A 22,469-nucleotide genomic window follows, 5' to 3' on the forward strand; every position below is an offset into this window, starting at 1 on the left:
CAAATTGCTTTCCCAGAAAGTCTGTGATATATGCCTTATCTGCAAGGAGAAATCTGAGCACTCAGTACCTCAACTGCTTTGAACCACTTTAAAGTCAATTAAGTGTTGCCTTTTATGTTTTCTTGGGTGTTAGTCCCCACTGAATGATGCTTTTCCAGCTGTTCTCTCCCACTGTCTCAGTGAACTACATCAGTCATCCTTCAGGGTTCTAAAAGAAGACAGTGAACAGAATGTAACAGGTGAACACAAAGCTGTTTGAATGCTCTTCTGGCTTGGAATCCAGTTCTGTAGCCCTGCTGTATGCAAATGTCTCTTGATTTTAATGGGAATGTCAGCAGCTTCCTCTGGTGCTCATTCTTACTTGGTTGGAGTCACCCTATTAAGAGGCTAAGCTTGGCTTTTCTCAGCCACTCTAGTCCCAAAATTCCATTCTTTTCATAGTATCTCAATTTATGCCATTACTGCTTTGCTGACATGAACAAAATCTAAAAAGTCCAGTCTAATACAAAAGTATATCTATCTCTTTCTACTCTGAAGGCCAGGTAGATATGCACCTTATAGACCAGGGGTGGGCAATTATTTCAGGCAGAGGGAAGCTTACTGAGTTTTGGTAAGCCATTGAGGGCTGCATGACAGACAGCCAGGGGCAGATAAATATTAATTTTCTAAATATTTTAGGGGCCCTGTGGGCCAGATAGAGTGGCCTGGCGGGCCGCATGCGGCCCACGGGCCACATTTTGCCCACCCCTGTTATAGATCAACTGAAAAGCATAAGCTTTCATGAACTCAAGCTCACTTCATCAGATGCTTCTGACTTCTGACTAACTACCTCTCCTTCTACCCTGTCAGACAGGAATGGTCAAGGTATGGTTTATTCCAACCATGCACACATTAATACATTCAGTCCAATTGTTAACATTTGGCTGTCTACTCACTTCTATCTAGCAGCTTCTTAAGAATATAAGAATCTAGAAAGTACCATACTTGTAGTGAGTGCATCTACATGTGCACTTGACTGCGGAGTAGACTAATTAGCTCTGGAATAAAGCGTTACAGTCTACACATGCACTGGTATTAGGGCTCAGTACATTTATTAACTCAGCTGTAAGCTAATGCTGTCAGGGACAGTATTATCTGACAGCAGAGTACTTGCGTGTGATCAAATGCATGTGTAGACTATGATGGGAGCTGGCTGGAGCACGAGGGTGCTAAAGTGTGGGGGCTGCCTGCCAGCTAGTCCCACACTGTAACACCCTTTTGCCCCAGCCAGCTGTGACTGCCACCCAGAGCCCGGGGTTGACCCCCACCCTCCCCAGGTCCCCTGCTAGCCCAGGACTAATCTGCCCCAGCTCAGTGTACTGTGGTCCCAGCTGCATGTGTAAACGCTGAACCTGGGAGCAGCTGACTCCACCGTGAGTTTCCCCGGAGTTTATTGCATTGTACTAATTGCATGTGTAGAGGCACCCACTGTGTCATATCAGTGCTCCACCTAGCCAAGTATCCTGCCTTGTACTGTGGTAGGAGTGGATGCTTTAAAAGGAAAGCATTGAGTGAATTATATCTAGCATGATCTGTCCCCTATCTAAAAAGTCCAGTCTAATACAAAAGTATATCTGGCTCCTACCCTGGAGGCAGGGTAGATATGCACCTTATAGACCCATTGAAGAGCATAAATTTTCATGATCTCAAGGTCAGTGCTCCCTGGCATCCACAATTGTTGATTTAGAGGTGCCAGAGGATATTAATAGCTATTAATGGATCTATTGTCCATGAATTTGTCTAGTCCCTATCTGCCTCTACAGCCTCCTGTAGTAATGAGTTCCATAAGCTAACTGCACACTGAATCAAATACTTTCTCTTGTTAGTTTTAAGCCTCTCTCCCATTAATTTCAGTGGGTGCCCCTTAGTTCTAGGATCACAATTCTTCTGATTCAAACAGTTGTGGGTTCCATCATCATGTGTTATTTTCTGCTCAGGCTCTGACTGAAAGTACCCTGCCACCAACTGTTTCTCATAGAAAAATCCTTTAAAAATGATATCAGCTGTTGTTGTTCCCTTACCTCTTTCTCTGTCAGGCTGAATGCAATAATATGTTGTCACAAGGTGTTACACGTGCAGAAGAACTTTATCCTCATTGCTATGATTTTGGATGTTCCTGAGTTTCACTTTTAATTTTGAATTGACACATTTAATTTTGAAGAGACTAATAGATTATTGACAATTTACAAAGCAATATCTTAACATAAAGAGTTTCTGCCTCTGACAAACTGTTCATTATGCCTTTTTCCTAAACTTTATTTGATTTAAAATTTTTCAGGATAAGCCTGTTTTAAGACACATTTTACAACCTAATATCTGAAAAAAATGTTTTAAGTAACTGATGCTTTCCAAGTCTTCCATATTTTATATGGCAAATATTTTCACTATATTGTGTCTGTTAATCATAAAACATACTTATTTGTGCACTGAATATTAGCTGTTGTTATGATAAAACTATTATACTGTTTGAGAAGGAAAAGATTAAATCATTATTCCAAACAATGTTCAGCTCTTCTTCCTAAATATCAAGGACTGTTCACTTTATCAAGGCAAGATTGTTTTAAAATTATTTATTGTGGATAGACCTACCATCACAGCGAATGTAAGTTCATTAGAGCTCCATGATAGATTGCAAATGGTTTTCTGTTTATTTTATAGGGAAATAAAATAGGTTAGGTTAATGCTGGGATTTTCAACCAATTTAGGCACCCAGCCAATTAAGGCACCTAAATCCTATTGTATTTCAAGCCAACATGGGGTTCTGAATCCCAGAGTTCAAAACTCCTAGTGAAACTGTATACCTTGAAAGACAGAATAAAATAAAATAGCTGCAAAATATGCTTAAGAAGGGATTGATTGGTCTGTGTCATCTTGATTGGTCTGTGTCCCTTTACAGTAGAGGGAAATGTTTTATTGTTGAACCTGAAACTAATGATCAAATCGACTTATTTTAAAATATCTCAAGTTGCACTCAAGATTACTAACCCTTGAAATTAGAATTGAAATCATTTGGGCAAAGATTAAAGGGCCCACAGTAGTCGGTGAAAAGAATTGTATTGAAATCAGTGGACTTGTGGACCAGTATTATTTCTGATATAAAGAAGAGCCAATATTTATGGAGAGAATCAGTGAAGGTGGAAAAGGTAGCATGGTTAAATTCCTTAATAAATATTGTTTCATATCTAACTCTTTAGGATTAAAGAATCCACAGACAACAAAAGAAACTTTAGTAACTAGACTACAAATATATCAAAGCCTGCAGGACATTGTTGTTTATTTTATTATTTTAGTCTTTGCTTATTTTAATATTGTATACGAGGGGAAGAAGGATATTCTTGCATATCTCAAAGAAATAGGAAAAAAATTGAATTGTCATATTTTGGATCTAGGAAATTCCTTCTTTGAAGTTAGTACCAAGGACTGAACCATATGCAAACTTCATGTTAAGTCGTTATGGACTCTGTTTTCCTTGCTCAGTTTTTACTGTTCAGATTGAAGGCTCACTAAAATATAATGGAATGGACATATAAAGTAAAGCCATTCTAGTTAATGTAGTCCTACTCTGGTGTGTTAAATTGAATATTTGTAATTCATGGAAGGATTAGGATTGGCACATAGAAGCCAATTATATAAATGGCAATTTTTTTGTGTGAGTTTAACATTATTTTCAATAACATTTAGCTGACAAAAAAATAGGAGGCATTACTTTCTGACTGACCCTTACATATGCATAATGCTTTAGGGCATGGAGTCTCAGAAGACTGTATCACATTGCTGTTTGGTGCAAATGATACAAATTAATGCCATACCTAGTACACCTAGTTGGGGACAAATATATAATTATTCATTTACTGTTTATTTTCCTCAATCCAGCCTTGTGATGTACAATCCTTGCTTTTGTAAAGATGATATGAGAAAACAATGGGAGGTGGTAGGTCCTTCTACTAAAGGAACAAAAGTCTAGTTAAAAAATTGAAGAAGCTTGTATCTAGAGCAGAGCTTTATGCTTCAGTATCCTCAGCCTTACAGTGGGAGCTCAGGGTGCTTTCCTGAGATGATGTCCACTTTCTGAGATACCTATGGATATAGGTACATGATTTAGGGGACCTATTACTGAATGTTACTGACCCTTTATCTTAAATATAGGAAATGTTTGTTCAGACTTTTATCAGAAATAGGTTATTAGTGTCTTCAGTCTCAGTCATCAACTGCACAGAGACAGAATAGCCCTAATGGAAATTTAGCTCCAAGTTTTTGACCATCAAGGAGTTGGGATGCTGATGGTCTATTAGCATTGAGATGCACTGACACAGGAAGCCCAGCCTGACAGTCTGTGAAGGCTCCCAGTCTGGGTATAACTTAAATGTGTAAAGATACTGGCCTGAGGTTCATTTGTAGTAATGCAGCACAGGGGAAGCAGGCAGGCACTCGATATTTGCTATACTCACTAGGAGTTTGAACAGGCATTCATTTCTAATGGTGGAAATTTCAGGAAAGGTAATGTCCAGGCATTCCACCTTGCAGCCATCCTCTCTACCCTGCTTTCTGTGCCTTCCCCTTACTGTGGTGATCCCAGTCTGGGGAAGCCATGGGGAGCAGCAGCTGTTTCACTCCTTCTGGTCTTTAGGGGGAGTTGAGCTTCAAGGAGAAAATGCCCATGCCTTTCCCAGACCAGGGGGAAAGATTGACCCACTGTTCCCTCCCCTCCCTTCAGGGAATCTTTCCCTGATGTCAGGGTCACACCACTCAGGACCATGAAAAAGCAGATACACAGGAATCCCAGCAGAAGAAATCTAACAAATGCTTGTGAGCTCTTAGTTTCTACCGAGAGAGCAGCAGTTATCCCAGCAGAAAGTGAACGCAGGCATGTAACCTAGAACTCCAGGCAGGAAGGATGCATCTCCTTGCTCGGAGGGATCTGGCATGTTTTTCTCAATCAGACAATGCAATAGTCTACTTGAACTAAGAGAAAGTAGCTGAAGCAAGCCCTCCCCCCTTCCACTCAAAAGAGACCTAGTTCCCATTTAACTTGTTGGGAATTAACCTGAAATCAGTTTGCACGCACTGGAGCTTTAGCAGGTATGGGTTCACCTCAGGTTTCAGTCAAACGAGTTGCATAGAGAACTTCATCCTGGGGACTGGAGTCCAATGAATGACAACTTCAGCCAGCTAACAGTAAAGCAGTTTGCTCTCTTTTTATTAAAGGACAATAAGATACATACTTCTGCAGCAGATATTAGATGGTAGTGTTGTCCAATGGTTACAGCATTGGTTTGGAAATCAGGTCATCTGGGTTCTCTTCGTTCCTCAGCTATGGTCTGGTGGCTGACCTTCTGCAAGTAATTTCCCCTTTGTGTTCCGTAGTTTTCTTATATGTAAAATAGAGATAATGATACCAAGTTTTTTTTGTAAGGTTCATTGAGACTGCTGATGAAAAGCACTCCATAAGAGCTATATAGTGTTATTAATAATAGTAATGACTGGCCTTTTTTTTAGCAAAGTGTCACTTCCAGGAGGTCTGTGCTTTTCCAAAGGTCCTCTTCATCTGATGAGCTATCAGAAAGGAAGAAGAATGCATTCTAATTTCCCTTATGGATTCAAAAGGGCTTGCTCTTGACCAGAACTTTTGAATATTTCTACTGTGTAAGATGCAGCATTTGTCAGATGTAGCAGAGCATTAGGGATCTTCCAGCAACCACTCTCCTTTGGGGCTAACCAACATGTTTGGAGCAGGGGTTATAAGTGTCAGTTATTCCTTCCTTTGGTCAGCACCAATTCTAAGGACCTATGGTAGACCCAGACTGATTTCCTGTGGGTTGCATTCAAAGTCCCTTAATTGCTAGTGTTCCTGAGTATTATAATTTGTATCACTTTAGTTTTCATTCTGGGCTCTGTGGTCGTAGGTAAAAATGGCAGATTTAAGCCTTGTGCATTGTGCCCTTCCAGGTTCTCATATTCATTGTTTGTTATGCCTGAAGGAAGAACAATGGAATAGTTCTGTTATACATTCACATAATTTGCCCATCTCCTCTTCTTCTGCAGAGATCTACCTTCATGGGACTCCTTCAGATTAAGCAGAAGGCGATGTGATGGTCGGAGTTGCACCACCCTTTGTAAAATGTAGATGTGGAAGGCACCTCATTAGTCATCTAGTCTCTCCCCCTGCACTGAAGCGGAATCTAGTATAATTAGACCACCTTAACAGAATTGTATCTAGTCTATACTTAAATCTCCAGGAAAGAGCTCATATTCTCCTGTGCCAGTGCTCGACTACTCTCATAAAGCATTTTCCCAGTACCTAACCTAAATCATCTTAATTTTAAGCCAAGCCAGGTTTGTCTGTTTTTGTCCTATTCCCACTATATGTGAACAAAAAATATTTATTGTCCACTTTATAACAACCTTTTATGTATTGGAAGACTGTTAATACATTTGCCTCCTCCTCCCACCCCGACTTCGTCCTCCTCTTTCTAAACTAAACAAACGCAGTTTCTTCAGCCTTTCTTAAGCCACATATTCTAAACCTCTTATCGATTCATATTGTCTCCTCTGAGCACTCTCCAGTTTGGGTACATCTTTGTAGAAGTGTAGTACCCAAAAATGTGTACAGTATTCCATATGAGACCTGAGGTGAAGAAGAATAATTTAACAGCTTCTTATGTACAACACACCTCTTAACACACCATACAATGAGATTCGCCTTTTTTGCAACAATATCTCGTTCCTTACTTGTATTCAGTTTGTGCTCTACTATAACCCCCAACTTTTTCTGTGTTACTGCTGCCTACAGTTTATTTTTCATTTCACATCTGTACATTTAATTTCTCCTTTGAAACCATAGTGCTTTGCGCTTGTCTACTGAATTTGATCTTGATGATTTTTTGAACCATGGCTCAAATCAAAATCATTTTGAATTCCAAACCTGTCTTCCAACAGGTTTGCAGTTGCTCACGGCTTTGTTTCATCTGCAGATTTTATAAGTATGCTCAATTCTGTTATTCAAGCCATTAATGAACATACTGAATAGAACTAAGCCCAAGACAAGCTGTTACAGAACCCCACTTGTAATGCCAACCCAGTTTGACAGTGAACAGTTGGTAACTACCTCCTGTGTGTGGATTTTTGATTAGTTTTCTCTCTCATTTTATAGTGATTTTTATCTAGTTGAGGCATGTCAAACTCATTCAGCCCCATCAACAGAATCCAGAGCACGGGGCCAGTACATGGGTTAGATCCAGAGTATGGAGCCATGTCATCTGACCCATAGGGCTGCCTGTGGTGCCAAAAACTTGGTGGTGGCAGTGCTGTTTGCTGCAGCTCCCAAAGCCACTGCTTGTCCCACCATCGTATCTCCAGCCTCAGAGGCCAGATGATATATTTTTGCTCTGGACCTGACCCACAGGACTACCCCAGAAATTTGGGGGCAGGAAAAACAGTGGCAGCCACAGCAAATTTCTGACCTTGTGGGGAGCCCTGTAGAACAAATCTGGCTCTGAGAGCCAGAACAGGCCCATGGGATAGATCTTTAACACCTCTGCTTTAAACAGTCATTTTGCAGTTTGCTCATGAGACTGTAATGTGATATGTAATGTATTCAAACCTTTACTAAAATCAAGCTGTATAACAGCTCTTCCTCGTCCTTTATTCACTGGGCTGGTTATCTCTTCAAAGAAGGAAATTAGATTGATTTGCTATCATTTGTTCTTAAGAAATCCATGTTGACTGTTTCTTTTTACTTTTTTATAAAACACCATAAGTACATTGTTTAAAATTTTGTTCTAGTATCTTTCCAGGTATTGAACTTAGGCTGACTACTCTCTAATTCCTAGGGTCTTCCTTTTTCTTCTCTTTAAAGATAAGTGCTATGTTTGCCTCTCTTCAGTCCTCCAAGGCTTTATCTGTCCTCTATGAATTTTTGCAAGTAATTGTTAATTGTTAAAACATTGCTTCAACAGTTCCTTAAGTACTCTATAGTGCATTTCATCAGGTCTTGGCAATTTGAATATATCTAACCTACCTAAATGTTTTTCCCTCGTATAACTTGTTTAAACAAATGTAATTATCTGGTCACAATTAAATGTTGTGAAGGCTGAAGAAAAGAAGAAATTGAATACTTCAGCCTTCTCTGTCATCCATTATTTTCTCTTGATCCTCATTAAGTAATGAACTTATACTTTCCTTTGTATTCCTTTTACTTCTTCTAATGTATTTATAGAATCATTTCTTGTTGTTTTATATGGCGCTAGCTAATTGAAACCCATTTTGTCTCTTAGCCCTTCTATACATGCTTTTGCTATTCCTTTATAATATCCTTAACCATGTACCCTTTTCTACTTTTTATACAATTGTTTTCTTGATGTGCAGGTCCTTAAAGAGCTCCTGATGCAGCCATATTGGTTTTTCTCTCACATTGAAATAGTTTGCTCTTGTGCCTTCAATATAGTTTTTCTCAGTAACTGCTAGCTCTCTTACTCTCCTATATCACTTATTATACTGTCTTCCCAGGAGATACTCCTTACAAGTACCTTGAGCAGGTTGAAGTCTGCTTTTTTAAGCTTGTTATCCTTATGCTATTGCTCTGCTTCCTTCTTTGCATTAGAATCTGTCTGTGATCACTTTCACCCATTACTTTCCACTATCAAATTCTCAACAAGATACTCCATATAAGTAAGAATCTAACTTACTAGATCTAAAATGGCCACTCCTCTAGTGACTTCCTCTATCTTCTAAAGCACAAAGTTGTTCCAGAACTGGGAGACCCATGTACTTGACAATCAGAGTCTCTAAAACTTTAGCATCAAGGTTACATGCCATGCTCGCTCCAGTTCTTGGTATGGCTCATAAAATGTGGTAATCAGCTCTTTCCATGTCTTTGCTGTCAAGATAGTAAGAGAACCTGCTTTTTAGGCTACTGTAAGTTGTAGGATATTTTCTGTTCCTGATGTTATTAAAGTGACATTTCTGTCAATCAAGATCACAGTTACTCTGTATGCCAGCTCTTTAGGTCCAAATAGTGATCTAAGATATTTTAAAATGACTTGCCCAGGAAATAACTGAATTTCTCAAAGCCACCTTCTATACAGAATGTCTTAACACCCTTTCTTTTTTCTTTTTTTTAATCCCAGCCATAATTTGGATTAAAAGGAGTTTAGGGGCTCTTTGGATTTTCAGATTATAATTTAAGCCTACACCCCTGGAGTCCAGTTTCACATTGCCCAGTAGCACCTTTAGGTTCAGGTATAACTTCAACCACTTCTGGAGAGGCGTACCCTCTTTTTGCTGTACATAGCACAGAGCCAGCTTCACTTAGCTGTTTGTTGCATCTTCAGGAGTTTCAGGCATACGGGGTGTTATGGGGCAGGCCAGGATATAATGGGGTATAATACATATAATATATAATATGGAATATAATATAGTATAACGTTGCAAGTTAGACTTGTTCCCTGATGATTCTTCACTCCTGCAAAACTGAAGCAGAGGTACAAATTTAGGGTAACCCTCATTAGGTTACATAGACTGCCCCCAACCCCCAATAGCTGCGTAAAAGAGGAGCAGAGTACCTCCTGTCCATCCCTATACCAGTGCTTGGAAATTGTAGTCTGGAAAAAAGGGGTGCTTGTAGATGTGCGGGGACATTACAGCGCATTGGAGCAATTACAGTGCATCAGAGTAGACTCAATTAATTGAGCCTGCTGGAACGTGCTAATTAGCACGCTCCAGCAGCCTCCACATCTCGTGTATTCAGCACCCCTACACTTCAGAATGGCAAGTGGAGCACTTTAACTAAAGCTCATTCAATGAGCTTTACTCAAAGCGTCCCTGCTGCCATTTTGAAGCATGGGATGCTGAATACACAGTGCTGACAGTGCTTTAATCAGAGCAGCTCATGGAGCTGGTCTAATTCCCCCACCACCCTCAAAGCACGTGTAAAGATGCCCAAGAAGACTCAGGGTGCAGGTGTGGGATTTCACGATAGTCTTTAAATATGAACATGTTTGTTATAAAGAAGACAATGGTGAGCTGTACCCTGCAGCAAATGAGAACAGAATAAAATGTAATGGTTAAATTAGAACAAGGGAGTTTTAGATTAGATCTTATGAAGAACTTTCTTTTAACTATTAGAGACTATAAATAGAAGTTATATTTGTCCCAAGAAAAGAGCATTTTGTCCCAGGATCCTGCAAAACAAAACCACTGCCCCACTTCAAGTCCCATCAAAGTATGTGGGATAAAATATGCTATTATTTTTTCCCAAGACATTATGGGATACATCTGTAAGGTTATTATGAGCCATTCCTTAAAGAGGCTGGCCAGGATGTGCTTTTGGCAGCCACCTATCAGCAGAGGAGCTTCAGTGCTACTTGGAATGGCTACTTGTGTAAATGACTGCCATTTCTGTTTTGATATGGGTCAAAACCCACGACAGTTAGGCCTGCCTCAAATGCAATGTCTAATTACAGCCAAGATGATTAAGTACGAGAAAAGATTACCTAGAAAGGTTGTGGAATCCTTTCATTGGAAACTTTTAAGGGTCATAGAGAAGCATTTGTCCAGTATGGTTTAGAGGGGGTTGATACTTCCTTGAGCAGGTGATTGAACAGATTATCTCCTGAGAACTCTTCCAACTCTATTTGCTCAGCTGGAGATCTGTTTTCTCTGATTGATTATAGTTTGGTGTTTTAGCTCCTTCCCTGATGAAGTCTGCAGGACCTCCAATTATCCAATCTCTTATGGCCAATCAAAGATAGAGATTTTTTTTCAATTCCAACAGTTACTGCTTTGTAGAAAGGGTACTTACAGCAGACAACAGTTTAAAGTGGCCACCTTCCCAAATTCTTAAAAAATCTCAAGTTCATTATCATTATTTTAATAGTCGAGACTTCATTTGTTTGTTGAAGTTTTCCTTGAATTGCATTTGTATAATTTCTGATAAAAGTAGAAACAAAGAAGAAGTGTACAGATTTTTTTCTTGGCTGCTCCAGCTGTTCTTCTCTGTTACCCTGAATTTGATGATTTTTACTTGTTTGAAGGATACTGTTGTTCCAATGGGTAGGGAACCTGGGGAGCAGGAATTCAGATTCCCTTATTTTTTATTCCTGACTGCCACTGATTTTCTCTAGGTAATTGGGTAAGATAATGATTTGAGCTAGCCTCAATTTCCCAATCCATAAAATGGATATAAAAAAGGCTTATACATATTTGGAATGTGCTTTGAAGTCTTAAGAGTGAAAAAACATGTTTTAGATAGAGGTAATATTTTATGAAAACACTTACTCTCTGCCAGGTCATAGAGTAATACCTTTTTACATATCCAATTTTTTTTGTCTTGCATGTGTCAATTTACTCATCTTGGGATTTATTAGGAAGCTCAAAGACAGAAGATTTAGTTTAGAGAGGAGAGCTAACTTTTTTCATTTCTGGATGTCTTGGACTGATGTCTATAGGAAAAGGAGAATATATTCACAGAGAGTTGGTAAAAGGTGGTGGATTCTAACAATCTCTGATATGACTGACTACGATGCATCTGAAAGAAATAAGCGCTACTGTGTGGGGGAAAAGGAGAAGTTTCATAGGAGAAATACTGACCACTATCTTCCTTGGTGAATAGTTTTATGAAAGTAAAAAGGTAAAGAGCTAAGGGTATAGGAGCAAAAAATATTTCCTTAAACAAGTCTTCTAAAGAAATAAAGTTGAAATAGAATAATATTTTGGGACTATCCTATATATATGGTCTCTCATTACTTATTTTATGGGAATGCTCTCTTGTAAAAATCTGCATGATTTATTTTTGTTAGTTTGTTATTGGTATTCATTTCTCTCTTCGGGAACAAAAGAATAAGTATACATTTAATATTAATCAGCTAAAGTTGATGATTTTTTTTGTCTTTCAAATGTTGTTTGTTATTTTTTTCCACATATCCTTCTATATCACTACTATTAAGTCCACATATAGTCAAAATATATTTCTGTTTGTATGCAGTAAGTCTATTGTTCAGATTGAATGGTACCTACAAATTTTGTTCTTTCCTTCTTTTTGAGATAGCATGTTCTGGGATTTTTTTTGTGGGGGGGGGGAGGGGGAGGCAAATCAGTCATCCTCCCCTGACTAATTGTCTAGGCTTGGACAGTCACTTAATCTCTCTTCTTTGCTGGGTTCCTCCAGCTGCAAAATAGGAAGAAGGCAACTTAGTTATTGAGCAATTGCTCTTAATTCATTGATTGAAGTTATTTCTATGTTTTGATGCCATAAAAGATTCACACAATAAATGTTAAATGTTAACTTCTTCAGTGGCAGATCTCAGCTCCTAAATTATCTGTTATGTTCCATAAAATTGATATTTCTGCTGCATTGTGCCTCAGTTTCTTACTTGGTAAAACACTAATAGGTGCAGCACTGAAAAACAGGTAATGACACATCCCACTGGGTGCTTATACAGTTGCGTGGTATTTCTTTGCCATTGGTGCTAGCTAGCAGGGCTGCAAGCTCCTCTTTAAGAATCATAACTGTTGCATTTAAAAAAATAATAGTTTTTTGTGGGCCCAGATCATGCAAACCTTTACTTACTTCTGACAGTGGGGCTGACTACTGTGAGTAGCCCTGTTAATGTGACTCCTCATTGGGCTCACTATCACACCTGACAGTGTTTGTAGAATTAGATTAGTCATCGTGAAATTCTTACACCCCCAGCTTGTCTCCAGCCTGATAGAATTGCAACAAAAATTTTTTTTAATTTTGAATTCAGCTAAGAGTGCAATTTATCTCTTCCTAAACAAGATTTTGTCTGATGACTGTATTAATGTAAAATGAAAACCACCCCTAGAACAGGGACCTCTACTCCCCTCGCCTAGGTAAGTGCCCTAATCAGTGGGTTTACAGTTACACTCCTTTCTATTCCCTCTCTCTGAACCATGGAACCTTTCATTCTTGCTTTGACAAAGTGACCCAGCTTCAGCAGGAGGGATGCAGACCATCTCTTCCCTGAAATAGTGTACAAGTCTGGTAGTTGGGCCCCTCTCCTTAAGAGGTGAGAGATGTCGTTTTGAACCCGTCAGAGAACAATAGGCATAAACCCAAATCTCGTGCACCGGGGGTAAATGCTCTAACCATTGAAGTCTTGAAAAAATGAGAACATCATCACCATTTAAAAAAATAATTGACCCCTCCTGGTCTATGCTCTAAAGAAAGGACTTAGGCACTGCTATCAGAAGAGTGTTCAGGGTTGTGAGTTCAGATCAAGCTTAGGCACCTAAACCCTTGAGAGGGGTAGGACATAATGTCTTGGGGGACTCCCTGTCAGTATACTGGCTATTGTGACTCCTATTCCAGGGAGCCTAACTCTCCCTGAGTATTGTTTAAAGAACTTAAGCACGTAGCTCATCCTGTGGATTCTTTGTTGATCCAGCCCCAGGTGAACAGAAAGCAAAGGAATTGGCACTACTCAGTAAAACAGCTTAAGGACATGTAGGTTCATGTAGGTGAGAAATGTTTTCAGGAGTTGCTCCTGGCTCTGCTGATGGGAGATGCAGCAAGGATGGTTGGTAGTGGGATGACCATGAGAAGGTCAAGAGGGTGAGAGATACAGATGGATACATTTTATGGTGGGCAGCAGAAACACAGTGAACACAGAAGAAACTGGAAGACCCAAGGCAATGCTTTCATTAAGTATTCTGTGCTATCAAAACTGTGACAGCCATCCTGGGTGTCAAATTGTTTAACTTACTAATGAGTCCTGTGGGGCTGAGTTATGCAAGTGACTTTGGCAATAACAAAATACAGAGGAAAAAAACTGAAGAGGTATGGGAGGATTTCAAAGACTGGGATCTGAAAATCAGGGGGAAGATTTCAAAGTTAAAAAAGAATTTCTGGAAACTCGAGGGGAATAAAAAAGCAGGTGAAAGATATTAGCTTGCCAGCCACCAGTCTGAGAGTACTTGCTGGTCAATCCAGAGGAAGCCAGTCTGTCTTGCCAGTAACCAGAAATATTAGGAGTGACCTAGACTATCACCCAGCAAGGCATCCAGGTTTCAGACAGCAAAAGGTAAGGGCAAGAGTCATTTTCCTGCAGATGGTTATGCCTTTTTGGATGCTGTCACTTTTGGACACCAATACTAAATCCCTGGTGCTGTCTTTAGCTTCTGGCTATGCTCTGTATACTGTGGTTAAATTACTGATGTATTAATTGCTAGCTATTTTAGATGCTGCAGTTGCCTCTCTCATGTACATTTAGTGCCTTTTGTTGCTGCCTGCTCAAAATACTGTGGGCAGTGCTCATGTCTGGTGCTTGTTTTAGTTGCTTGGCTACTATGAAACGTTATCTTAGCATTTCTTGTGATGTCGCAGTTGCTTTCTTGATAATGGCATCCAAATAAAGGAATACATAAAAGATGCCAAAGCCTATATTGTTGTCGCTTTTGCTACAGTTACTGTAATATGCTCCTTACTTTACTATTGCTGATACAGACTGCCTGTACAATAGTGGAGGGGGCACGATCAGACTATTCCTGCCAATTGAAATAACTCCAGAGGGATGCATTGGTGCAATGAAGATCATTATTTGGCCATATGTGTTTGTATGAAGGGGAAGGGAGGTGGTGGGTAATTGCTTTACTGTTATGCAATCTTTTCTCTGTCAATTGCTACAGTGCAACTGGGATTTTAAAGTTATTTCACCTTTTACTATATTTTTGCCTGATTTCTCCCATTCCCCTTCCCGCTGAGAACTACCAACAGAATGCAATTCAAAAAGAATCCAGAATAGAGGTGGATTGTTGACTGGTGGAAAAATAAACTAAAAGCAGTGCATTTTGCTCTCTCTATATATACCTTTTTTTAAAATTTCCATCTACCTAGTTTTACCTCTTTACCTCACCAGTATTTCTGATTAAATGATTTTATTATACTTCTCATTTGAAACCTTTTGAAGTCTCCGAATATGCCATATTTTCTTCCAGTCAGTCCAAGAAATGTTTTGTCAACAGATAAATCAAAAATGGCAGTTGTTTTGTTTTGTTTTTAAATGTTGCTGCAATTATTTTCTTTCCTTTTTTCTTCCTTTTTTTTAATTATTCCTGCTTTTTGGCAGTTGTGCTGAATTAATATTTATAAGATGAGATGTAGTTTTCTGTTTATATCAGCAGTCGTCTGTCTGTGAGATATGGACCAACCAGAATGCAGGATATCCTTTCTCATCGATCCATCAGGTTCATAATGTAAGATATTGTAATAAATGGCTATGTTGTCGCTGTATGGGTGTTCATGTGTTGCTATGGTGTTGTTAATACTTATATACAGGTGTCATGTTGCTGAAATTGCAGAATAATTTGTATTGTCCACTGGTTTTTTTGGAACTATGTGTATGTACATTCATTTATCATGGCGTGTGATTAGTTTTTGTATGACTGGAAGTGAGGCAATTCTAGTTCAAACTTACTGTGGTAGTTTCCCTGTCTGTTCCTGGTTGCTTTGTTTACTTACTTTTTCAAAGAAAACAGGTGTAAATAGCTTACTCTGTGCACTTTCACCCTGTTTTGTGCAGTCCCCTCTCTACTCCCTGACAGTCAGCAGAACCCTCTTAGCTGGCAGACTTTTGGAGATGTGCACCATCTTTGCATTGGCAGTAATCCACTTCTGCAAATTACATGTAGCCTTGTTGACACCCTGAATTTGTGTAATTTTTGCAGGAAAAAAATTTACAAATGCTACTTGGGGTGGCACAAAATGTTATGTCTGTTGTAACATGAGGAGTAGAACTCTCACAATAGTTCACTTAGCTTTACAGCTAGACTACAGAGAGGCTCACACATGTCCAAGCAGGACAGCCAACTGCCACGTTGGACTACCTCTTCAAGAAGAATGACAACTTGCCTTGCACATTTCACATGTATTCAAGCATACCACATGTTATTATAAATAATGTAATACATTCTAAAACAGCTATGAAAAAAGCTTTCTTTTAACCAAAGGTAAAAAAAATTGTAATAAATTTTAACTCGTCCCACAGAACAATTAAAATTTGTACAAAGAAAATATTTAAGTCCCTCTGGAAACTACTTTTTATTATCCCAAGACATCTGGATTCACAGGAGGCTTTACACGTACAAAGATATAAGAAATATCTTTTCTTATAGATATTTAAGTTTAAAAAAAAAAAAACCTTGCCAAAACAGGTCTAAAATCCTGTAACATGTTTTGTCATTGGTCCATTTTTAATCTTTAATATTTTAGAGAGTTTATAAAAAAAAAGAATTGTGGGGATTAAAGCATACGTCTATCTACCTCTGCAGTCCGATGCCTTACCAGGAATTAAATAAAAGGCTCAGAAAGCATGAGAGAAATTAAAACTCACGTACATGCAGGAACTCTTAAAATGATGTATTAGTTTTTCCATACCTTTTTAGTGTTACTTTGCTTAATGTCACATATCTCAGTCCTTCCTAGAATTAAAAGCAATAGTAATGCATTTCGTTGGAAAACTAAAAAGCTTATTGTAGGTGCTGGTATTTAAAGTTATGATATGGAAAGATAGAAAAGCTGTTGCTGACAAAGGCCAGGATCTTGGTCATCCCAGCTCTTGATGTGCGATAATTTTATGAGGCGGGGGAAAGGAAAGCAACAGTGCCTGGCTGAAGCTGCTGGGAGGGAAGGGGTGGGAGAAGGTTTGGAGTGTTAGAATAACCCAAAAGACAGATTTGTGCACAGCTGGTGCACCCAAGACCATGTGATAAATTGCGCAGGTATCTGGCAAACTGTAAAATACTGTGATGAATCAATTTATCACAAGCCTTTTCAGTTTACCTCTTAGATGTTAACTCCAGCCCTATACTATGTAGAACTCTACATAATGTTTTTGATTGCTTGGTTACTTCTCAGTTTCCAAATAAAAGTACTAAAACTAAAAACAGAAGATTTAAAAAGAAGACGTGGTTTAAAAACAAAACTGAATTTTTTGGCCCATTGTCTGAGTTTACAAACATTTTTAATGTGCCTGAAAGGGTGCTGGGCCTAAATCCCAGAACACAGCTCATGAGTAAATGTCCAAACTTACTCAAATTTGGCATTACTGGCAACTCAAATTCTTCAACATAAGCTTCCTCCCCAGGCTTGGCTGTCCCTGAATTTCCCTCCAGGACCTCCTCTTGCCCAGAGAGATGTTCCCACCCCTTCAGTCTATCTGGAGTTAATTGGACTTCTCAGCTAACATGATTCATCTATAATTACCCTACATTTCTGTGCAGAATTTTAGCACCTGAATGTAGAGTGACTCAACTGAAGAGCTCTCTGCTCCTATTCTCCATCTTAGAGTCTGCACTATTATGCTGCAGAATAAGAACAAAAGACATGGTCTTATCCTGACGCTTTTGCACTCTAACTGTAAATATAATGGAACAGGTGTAGGTGAAAACATCAGGATGGAATAGATGGAGTAAGAAAGGACAGTGGTTATGATTTCTTGTACTCATGCACACATCTTTGTTTCCATTATAAATATTTTCAGATGGTAATTATTTGCATTGACTTTAGGAATGATAGAAAATGCTGGCAATAGCATGCCCTAAAATTATAAGACACTTGGGAGGAAACAATCAAAAGGAAATGAGACCAAAAATAGTTTCAGCTGGATATGATGTATGACTTGCATAATGTATTATGTAATTACAAAAGAGCATCTTGGGACTCCCTGTATAACATAATATGACTTCTTAAAACATGGGTCAATGTTAATCCATACTTACAATGTGTAATATTGCAGTATTCCTTATTAGCTGCTGCAAAAAAATGCTGATGTAAATGCACAGATCTTCAACTCCAACTATCATAAAACTCCCAATAGCTTTGTATTTCTGTGTTCCTCTATTCTCAAATGTATTGTGCGTAGATCCACTATTAGAGTCCCAGATAAAGTAATTTTATCCATTCTATTTTGTCTTAATTTAAAAGAAATAGAATCTTCAGTCAAGTGATAGTATTTGTTAATAAAGAGATTAATTACTCTAAAAAACTGGTGACTGCACAGTCCGTATGTAAATGTATCATACTGAGTTCATTGTTTTAGCTGAGTATTATTTCTCATTTCCTCCTGACTGTGGCTTTCTAACTCTTATAGAAATTAAATCTATTAGAAATAGACATTATATCTGCTACAACGTCTCTCCATGGGCAGGCAGAGACCTTGGTTTCAGAATACCTTTTAAAGTTTAATCACTTTTGCTTTTAATAACTTCTGTGCACAAGTAGTCCAAACCATAAAGTCATTTATTCATTTTACTGCTCCTTTACCCATTTCAGTCTCTTTCTATTATCTGTCTTCTGCATATGGGGCGAATTCTCTTTTCATTAGTGCAATGAAGGAGTGTAGGAGCACTACCAAGTGTCACTTCTCTTCCTTTCAACAATTCGGGGTTGAGGAAGCTGTGATTAAAGATGTAATTGTATGTCTTCGTTATTCCATCACTTTATCAGGCCTAGTAATATCCTCTTGCTAAGTGCATGAGATACTCCGTCCTGCAGAGCAGTATGCCTATATGTATCAGATTTTTATTTCATTAAGAGCCCCTATTGAAAAAAGTTTGAAAAGCAGGAGATTTTCAAGTATTCTTTCATCTAGGCACCCCTGAATGATTAACAATTAGGTGTATTGTAAACTGACTCAAGGTCCAGTTCTGTTCCCCTTGTAATCAGTCATAAACCTCCCACTGATTTCAGAGAATTGGGCTCCAGAACTTTCCCTTTTTTTTTTAAATCCAGTTGAATCAGCATTTCTCCAGGGGATATGGTTCTGACAAAACCCAGTTTCTACATTCAGATTCAATACAGTGAGAGATTCTAAAAAATCTGTAGTTTAGAGGATACATATTCTGTAGATATTTCACAATGTGCTATAATTGGAGCTACTGACAAAGTTGCTTTTCTTCCAAAACTGAGACCTGTAGCACTACGGTTTACCCCATTCATCTCTGCACAAGATCATTCCAGCTCTCTATCTAGGTACTCAATAGTCCACATTTTCAAAGTATAAGGCAACACTAAATAGGCCAGACAGAAGTTGCTGTATCATCTGTAGATAGGCGGTATAAGCTCGGCATTAAGTACTTTCTACTTATTTTGTTATGTATGTACACTCACTTTAAGTTATCACATTGGCAGGGTAATAGTGATGTATTCAGATTTATCTATTGCTTTTCATTGCGGAGTTGTGCAAATTTGTGTCCTTTCATTATTGTGTAACACATGAAAATGGATGTACAGTTCTTGTTTTGCTTATTCTGTCCTGAGTTAATTGATAAATTTGTTGTTTGCCAGGCTTCTGAATTTGTTTTCGATTTAACTCTTCAACACACTTGACATTACTTAATGTTTCCCTAACTTATTTTTTTAATCTTAATGGAATTACATACTACTATTCATTATTTAAATTAAATATTAATAACCAACTGATAATTTGTTGCCAGTTTCAAACCAAGCTGAAAGAAAAATATTAGAGACAGTCAATATCTAGAGAGATTTGGGGAAAAAAAGCAGCAAAACTCAAAGTAAGAAGTAATCATAGGAAAGAGTGAGTGGAGGGAGAGAGAAAAATCAGGGGAGAATTTTTGAGGTCAATTCATAGAGCTGTAAAGACTAAATATGACAGGGAAACTGTGTTACATGTATAGCAGACATCAATAGGTGATCAAAGTAAATAAATATGTAGAGAGGTTAAAGAAGGAAGACTGTAATGATAAAAAATAAGTAAAAAAAACCCCAATCTGTTCAGGATATTAGAATGTAAGGATATAGAGAAAAGCTTATATAAAACAGTAGTAACACTTATTTACAGCACAGTGCATTCACACAGACAAAAACATTTAAAATAAATCAGACAACCTATTCTTTTAAAAGTAAAAATAAATTACATTTTGAATTTTACTCATTCCGTCTTGAATTTGTGATTATTGTTGATGGAAACAAATTGTCCTTGATTACCTGTTAAATGGCACACTACTGTGGCTAAATATACTCCACCATTGATTTTTGCTTTTTAATATGTAAAACTGATATGCATCAGCATATTTAGCTTTCTTGCCTTACATGCTAAAGAATATATAATAACCCATGTCAAGGTCCAAATTATTTGGCTAGTATGGGAAAATGAAAACTGTATTATTAACAATTAATTATATACATTAGGATAATAGAAAATGTATTAGCTGTATAGAAAAGCTTGCAAAACATGTCAGCCTTATTTTAATGTGAATGGAATTTTTCTGATTTTATGGCTTTTTCCAAGAACTCCTGTTCTAATGTCTCTTTCAAGAAACCATTTAAAAATAATAATTTAATGGTTTTGTTATTTAATTGTTAAAAAACAAAAAAACCCAGATTGGATTCAAGCATTGCAGAAGTCTATACCAGATGACTTCTGCATTATAAACGAAATCATGAAAATTTGCTGTACAAGTTGTATTTTAATATTTTAGTTGTGTAAGTGCATATATAGCAAATCACAACTAGTGTAATTTGGGTATGGTGAAAGGTAATTTTTAGCAAAATTATCTGAAGTTTATGTTACATTTTAGAATAAATATGATTTTCAGACAGGAGACTGGGGAGAACCTTCAATTACCTTACGACCTCCTAATGAAGCCACAGCATCGACACCAGTACAGTACTGGCAACATCACCCAGAGAAACTCATCTTCCAGTCATGTGATTATAAAGCATTTGTAAGTGTTGGTTAATTCAGTACCTTGGATTTGGTTAGATTATATCATGTTAATGTTACATTTTGATAGCTCTGTCCTTAAATTTACATTTCTCAGTTATAGTAGGTTAACCTTAATGAAATGAAAGCACCTCCTCCAGAAAATTGACAAAATTAATCAATAAGATGTAAACATAAGAAATATTATTTTGGTTTTCAAATGGGTTGCAGCCATTGCAGTCATCAGAACTAAGAAATGACACCACCAGAAAACGGTCTTAATCCTGTGGGTAACAGTAAAATCCAGACAGCCCTATTTCTCTTACCTACCATATGCCACAGGCTAATCAACTTGCTTGGTCAGAGGCACAGCATGTCATATCATTGTCAAATATTAACATTGTCTATTGTCTAGGGCAAAGATCTTACAAATGGTGATAACATTCCAAGTGGCCCCTTTTCCTATTTGTAGTGGACAGAAGCCAATAAACATAGTTTTTCTAATATTTTTCATAATTTTCCATATAATGCTTACTAATACCATAACAGCTTTTTCAGGAAAAGTTTTGCTATCTGTGCTCATCTTATCCTTCATGTGCACAGTGTCTCAGCTCCAGGTAGTATTGACATCAAAGCTTTTGCTAGTCCAAGTTGCTGTGGCACTTTTTAGAAGGGTGTCACATTTATTTTGTATGATACCTAGCCAGCTGTACTGGTGATATCTTATACCTTCTCATTGCACACTCAGAACCCAAAGACAAAGAATTCTTCTGTCCTCTTCCTTTGAATGCACGCACTTGATAGAAAGCTGGGCCTTTCCCTTTTGCTTTCTTGCTGGCTAAGCCTGACACTGCCTCTGCCCCTCAACTGGTGAGAGAGATACTTGCTCTACCACTAGCCTGCTGTTACTGCTCTATACTTGAAGCTGAGCCTGGTCTTCCATTTCTCTCCGTTGACCTCTTTTTCTGTACTGGGGTCAACATGGGCAAGGGACAAGGGTTTTTTTTAATTTTATTTTGTCTACTGTGTCCACCCATTGTAAAGTTTAGGAGCAACTATCAAAAGATTGCTAGCCTTGCCTTGCTTTCAGAAGAGAGCAAGGACAAAATTGTGCCTCATCTCTAGCAGGAGTTAAAGCATAGGAAAAGAGGGCACACCTCAGACCAATATTCCTCCAACAGCTGGTGTACAGTAACAGCAAAGAAAATACAGGATGGTATTGGGCAAGTCTATCTGCTTTTGTTTAAACATACTCATTTCAAAGTTTTCTACATTTTGAATGTTTTTAATTTGCCATCATTGAAGTCAGTAGCAAAATGCCCATTCACTTCAATCTACAAAATCTGGCCCTTACTGGGACTTGATTCAGAACCACCAGAGAATGACATGTATGCTTGGATTTAAGTTTTACAGTCCTTTCTGAATAAAATTAAACTCCATGATATTTATGCAGTTGCAAGGGGAACACTTTGTTTGCAATCCGAGCTGTTAAGTACTGTGTAACAATCCTCAGTGTGTAGTGCTCTACAACTGTCTATCCTGAAATGTGTGTGGCTCTTTCACTTCAGTGTATTGTCAGGTTTGAATTCAGGTGTGAATTAAAGACTTTAAAAATACTCTATGATTGTAGGTCTAGAAGCAACATATTATAACTATATATGTATAATATTGGGTGCACGTAGCTCAGCATCAGTGCCATCATCTACCAAAACCATATGATTATTTATTGTGAGAGGATTTTTGCAAATG

General features: G+C 38.0%; 1 protein-coding gene across 9 annotated transcripts in view; it reads left to right on the plus strand.

Annotated features, from left to right (window-relative positions):
* ANKS1B (ankyrin repeat and sterile alpha motif domain containing 1B) overlaps positions 1-22,469 on the plus strand; it is a 1,095,863-nt gene that overhangs the window by 1,027,991 nt on the left and 45,403 nt on the right. For 6 of the 9 annotated variants that reach the window (XM_019515011.1, XM_019515009.1, XM_019515012.1 and 3 more), the window contains 2 exons: positions 15,175-15,249; positions 20,614-20,742. In XM_019515011.1, coding sequence (XP_019370556.1) covers positions 15,175-15,249; positions 20,614-20,742 — 204 coding nt within the window. The remainder of the gene's footprint in view (positions 1-15,174; positions 15,250-20,613; positions 20,743-22,469) is intronic. The other 3 variants (XM_019515014.1, XM_019515017.1, XM_019515010.1) reach the window with 2 other exon arrangements.

This window comes from Gavialis gangeticus, unplaced genomic scaffold, assembly GCF_001723915.1.
Source record: "Gavialis gangeticus isolate Ggan-Ray unplaced genomic scaffold, GavGan_comp1, whole genome shotgun sequence".
Lineage (NCBI taxonomy): Eukaryota > Metazoa > Chordata > Crocodylia > Gavialidae > Gavialis > Gavialis gangeticus.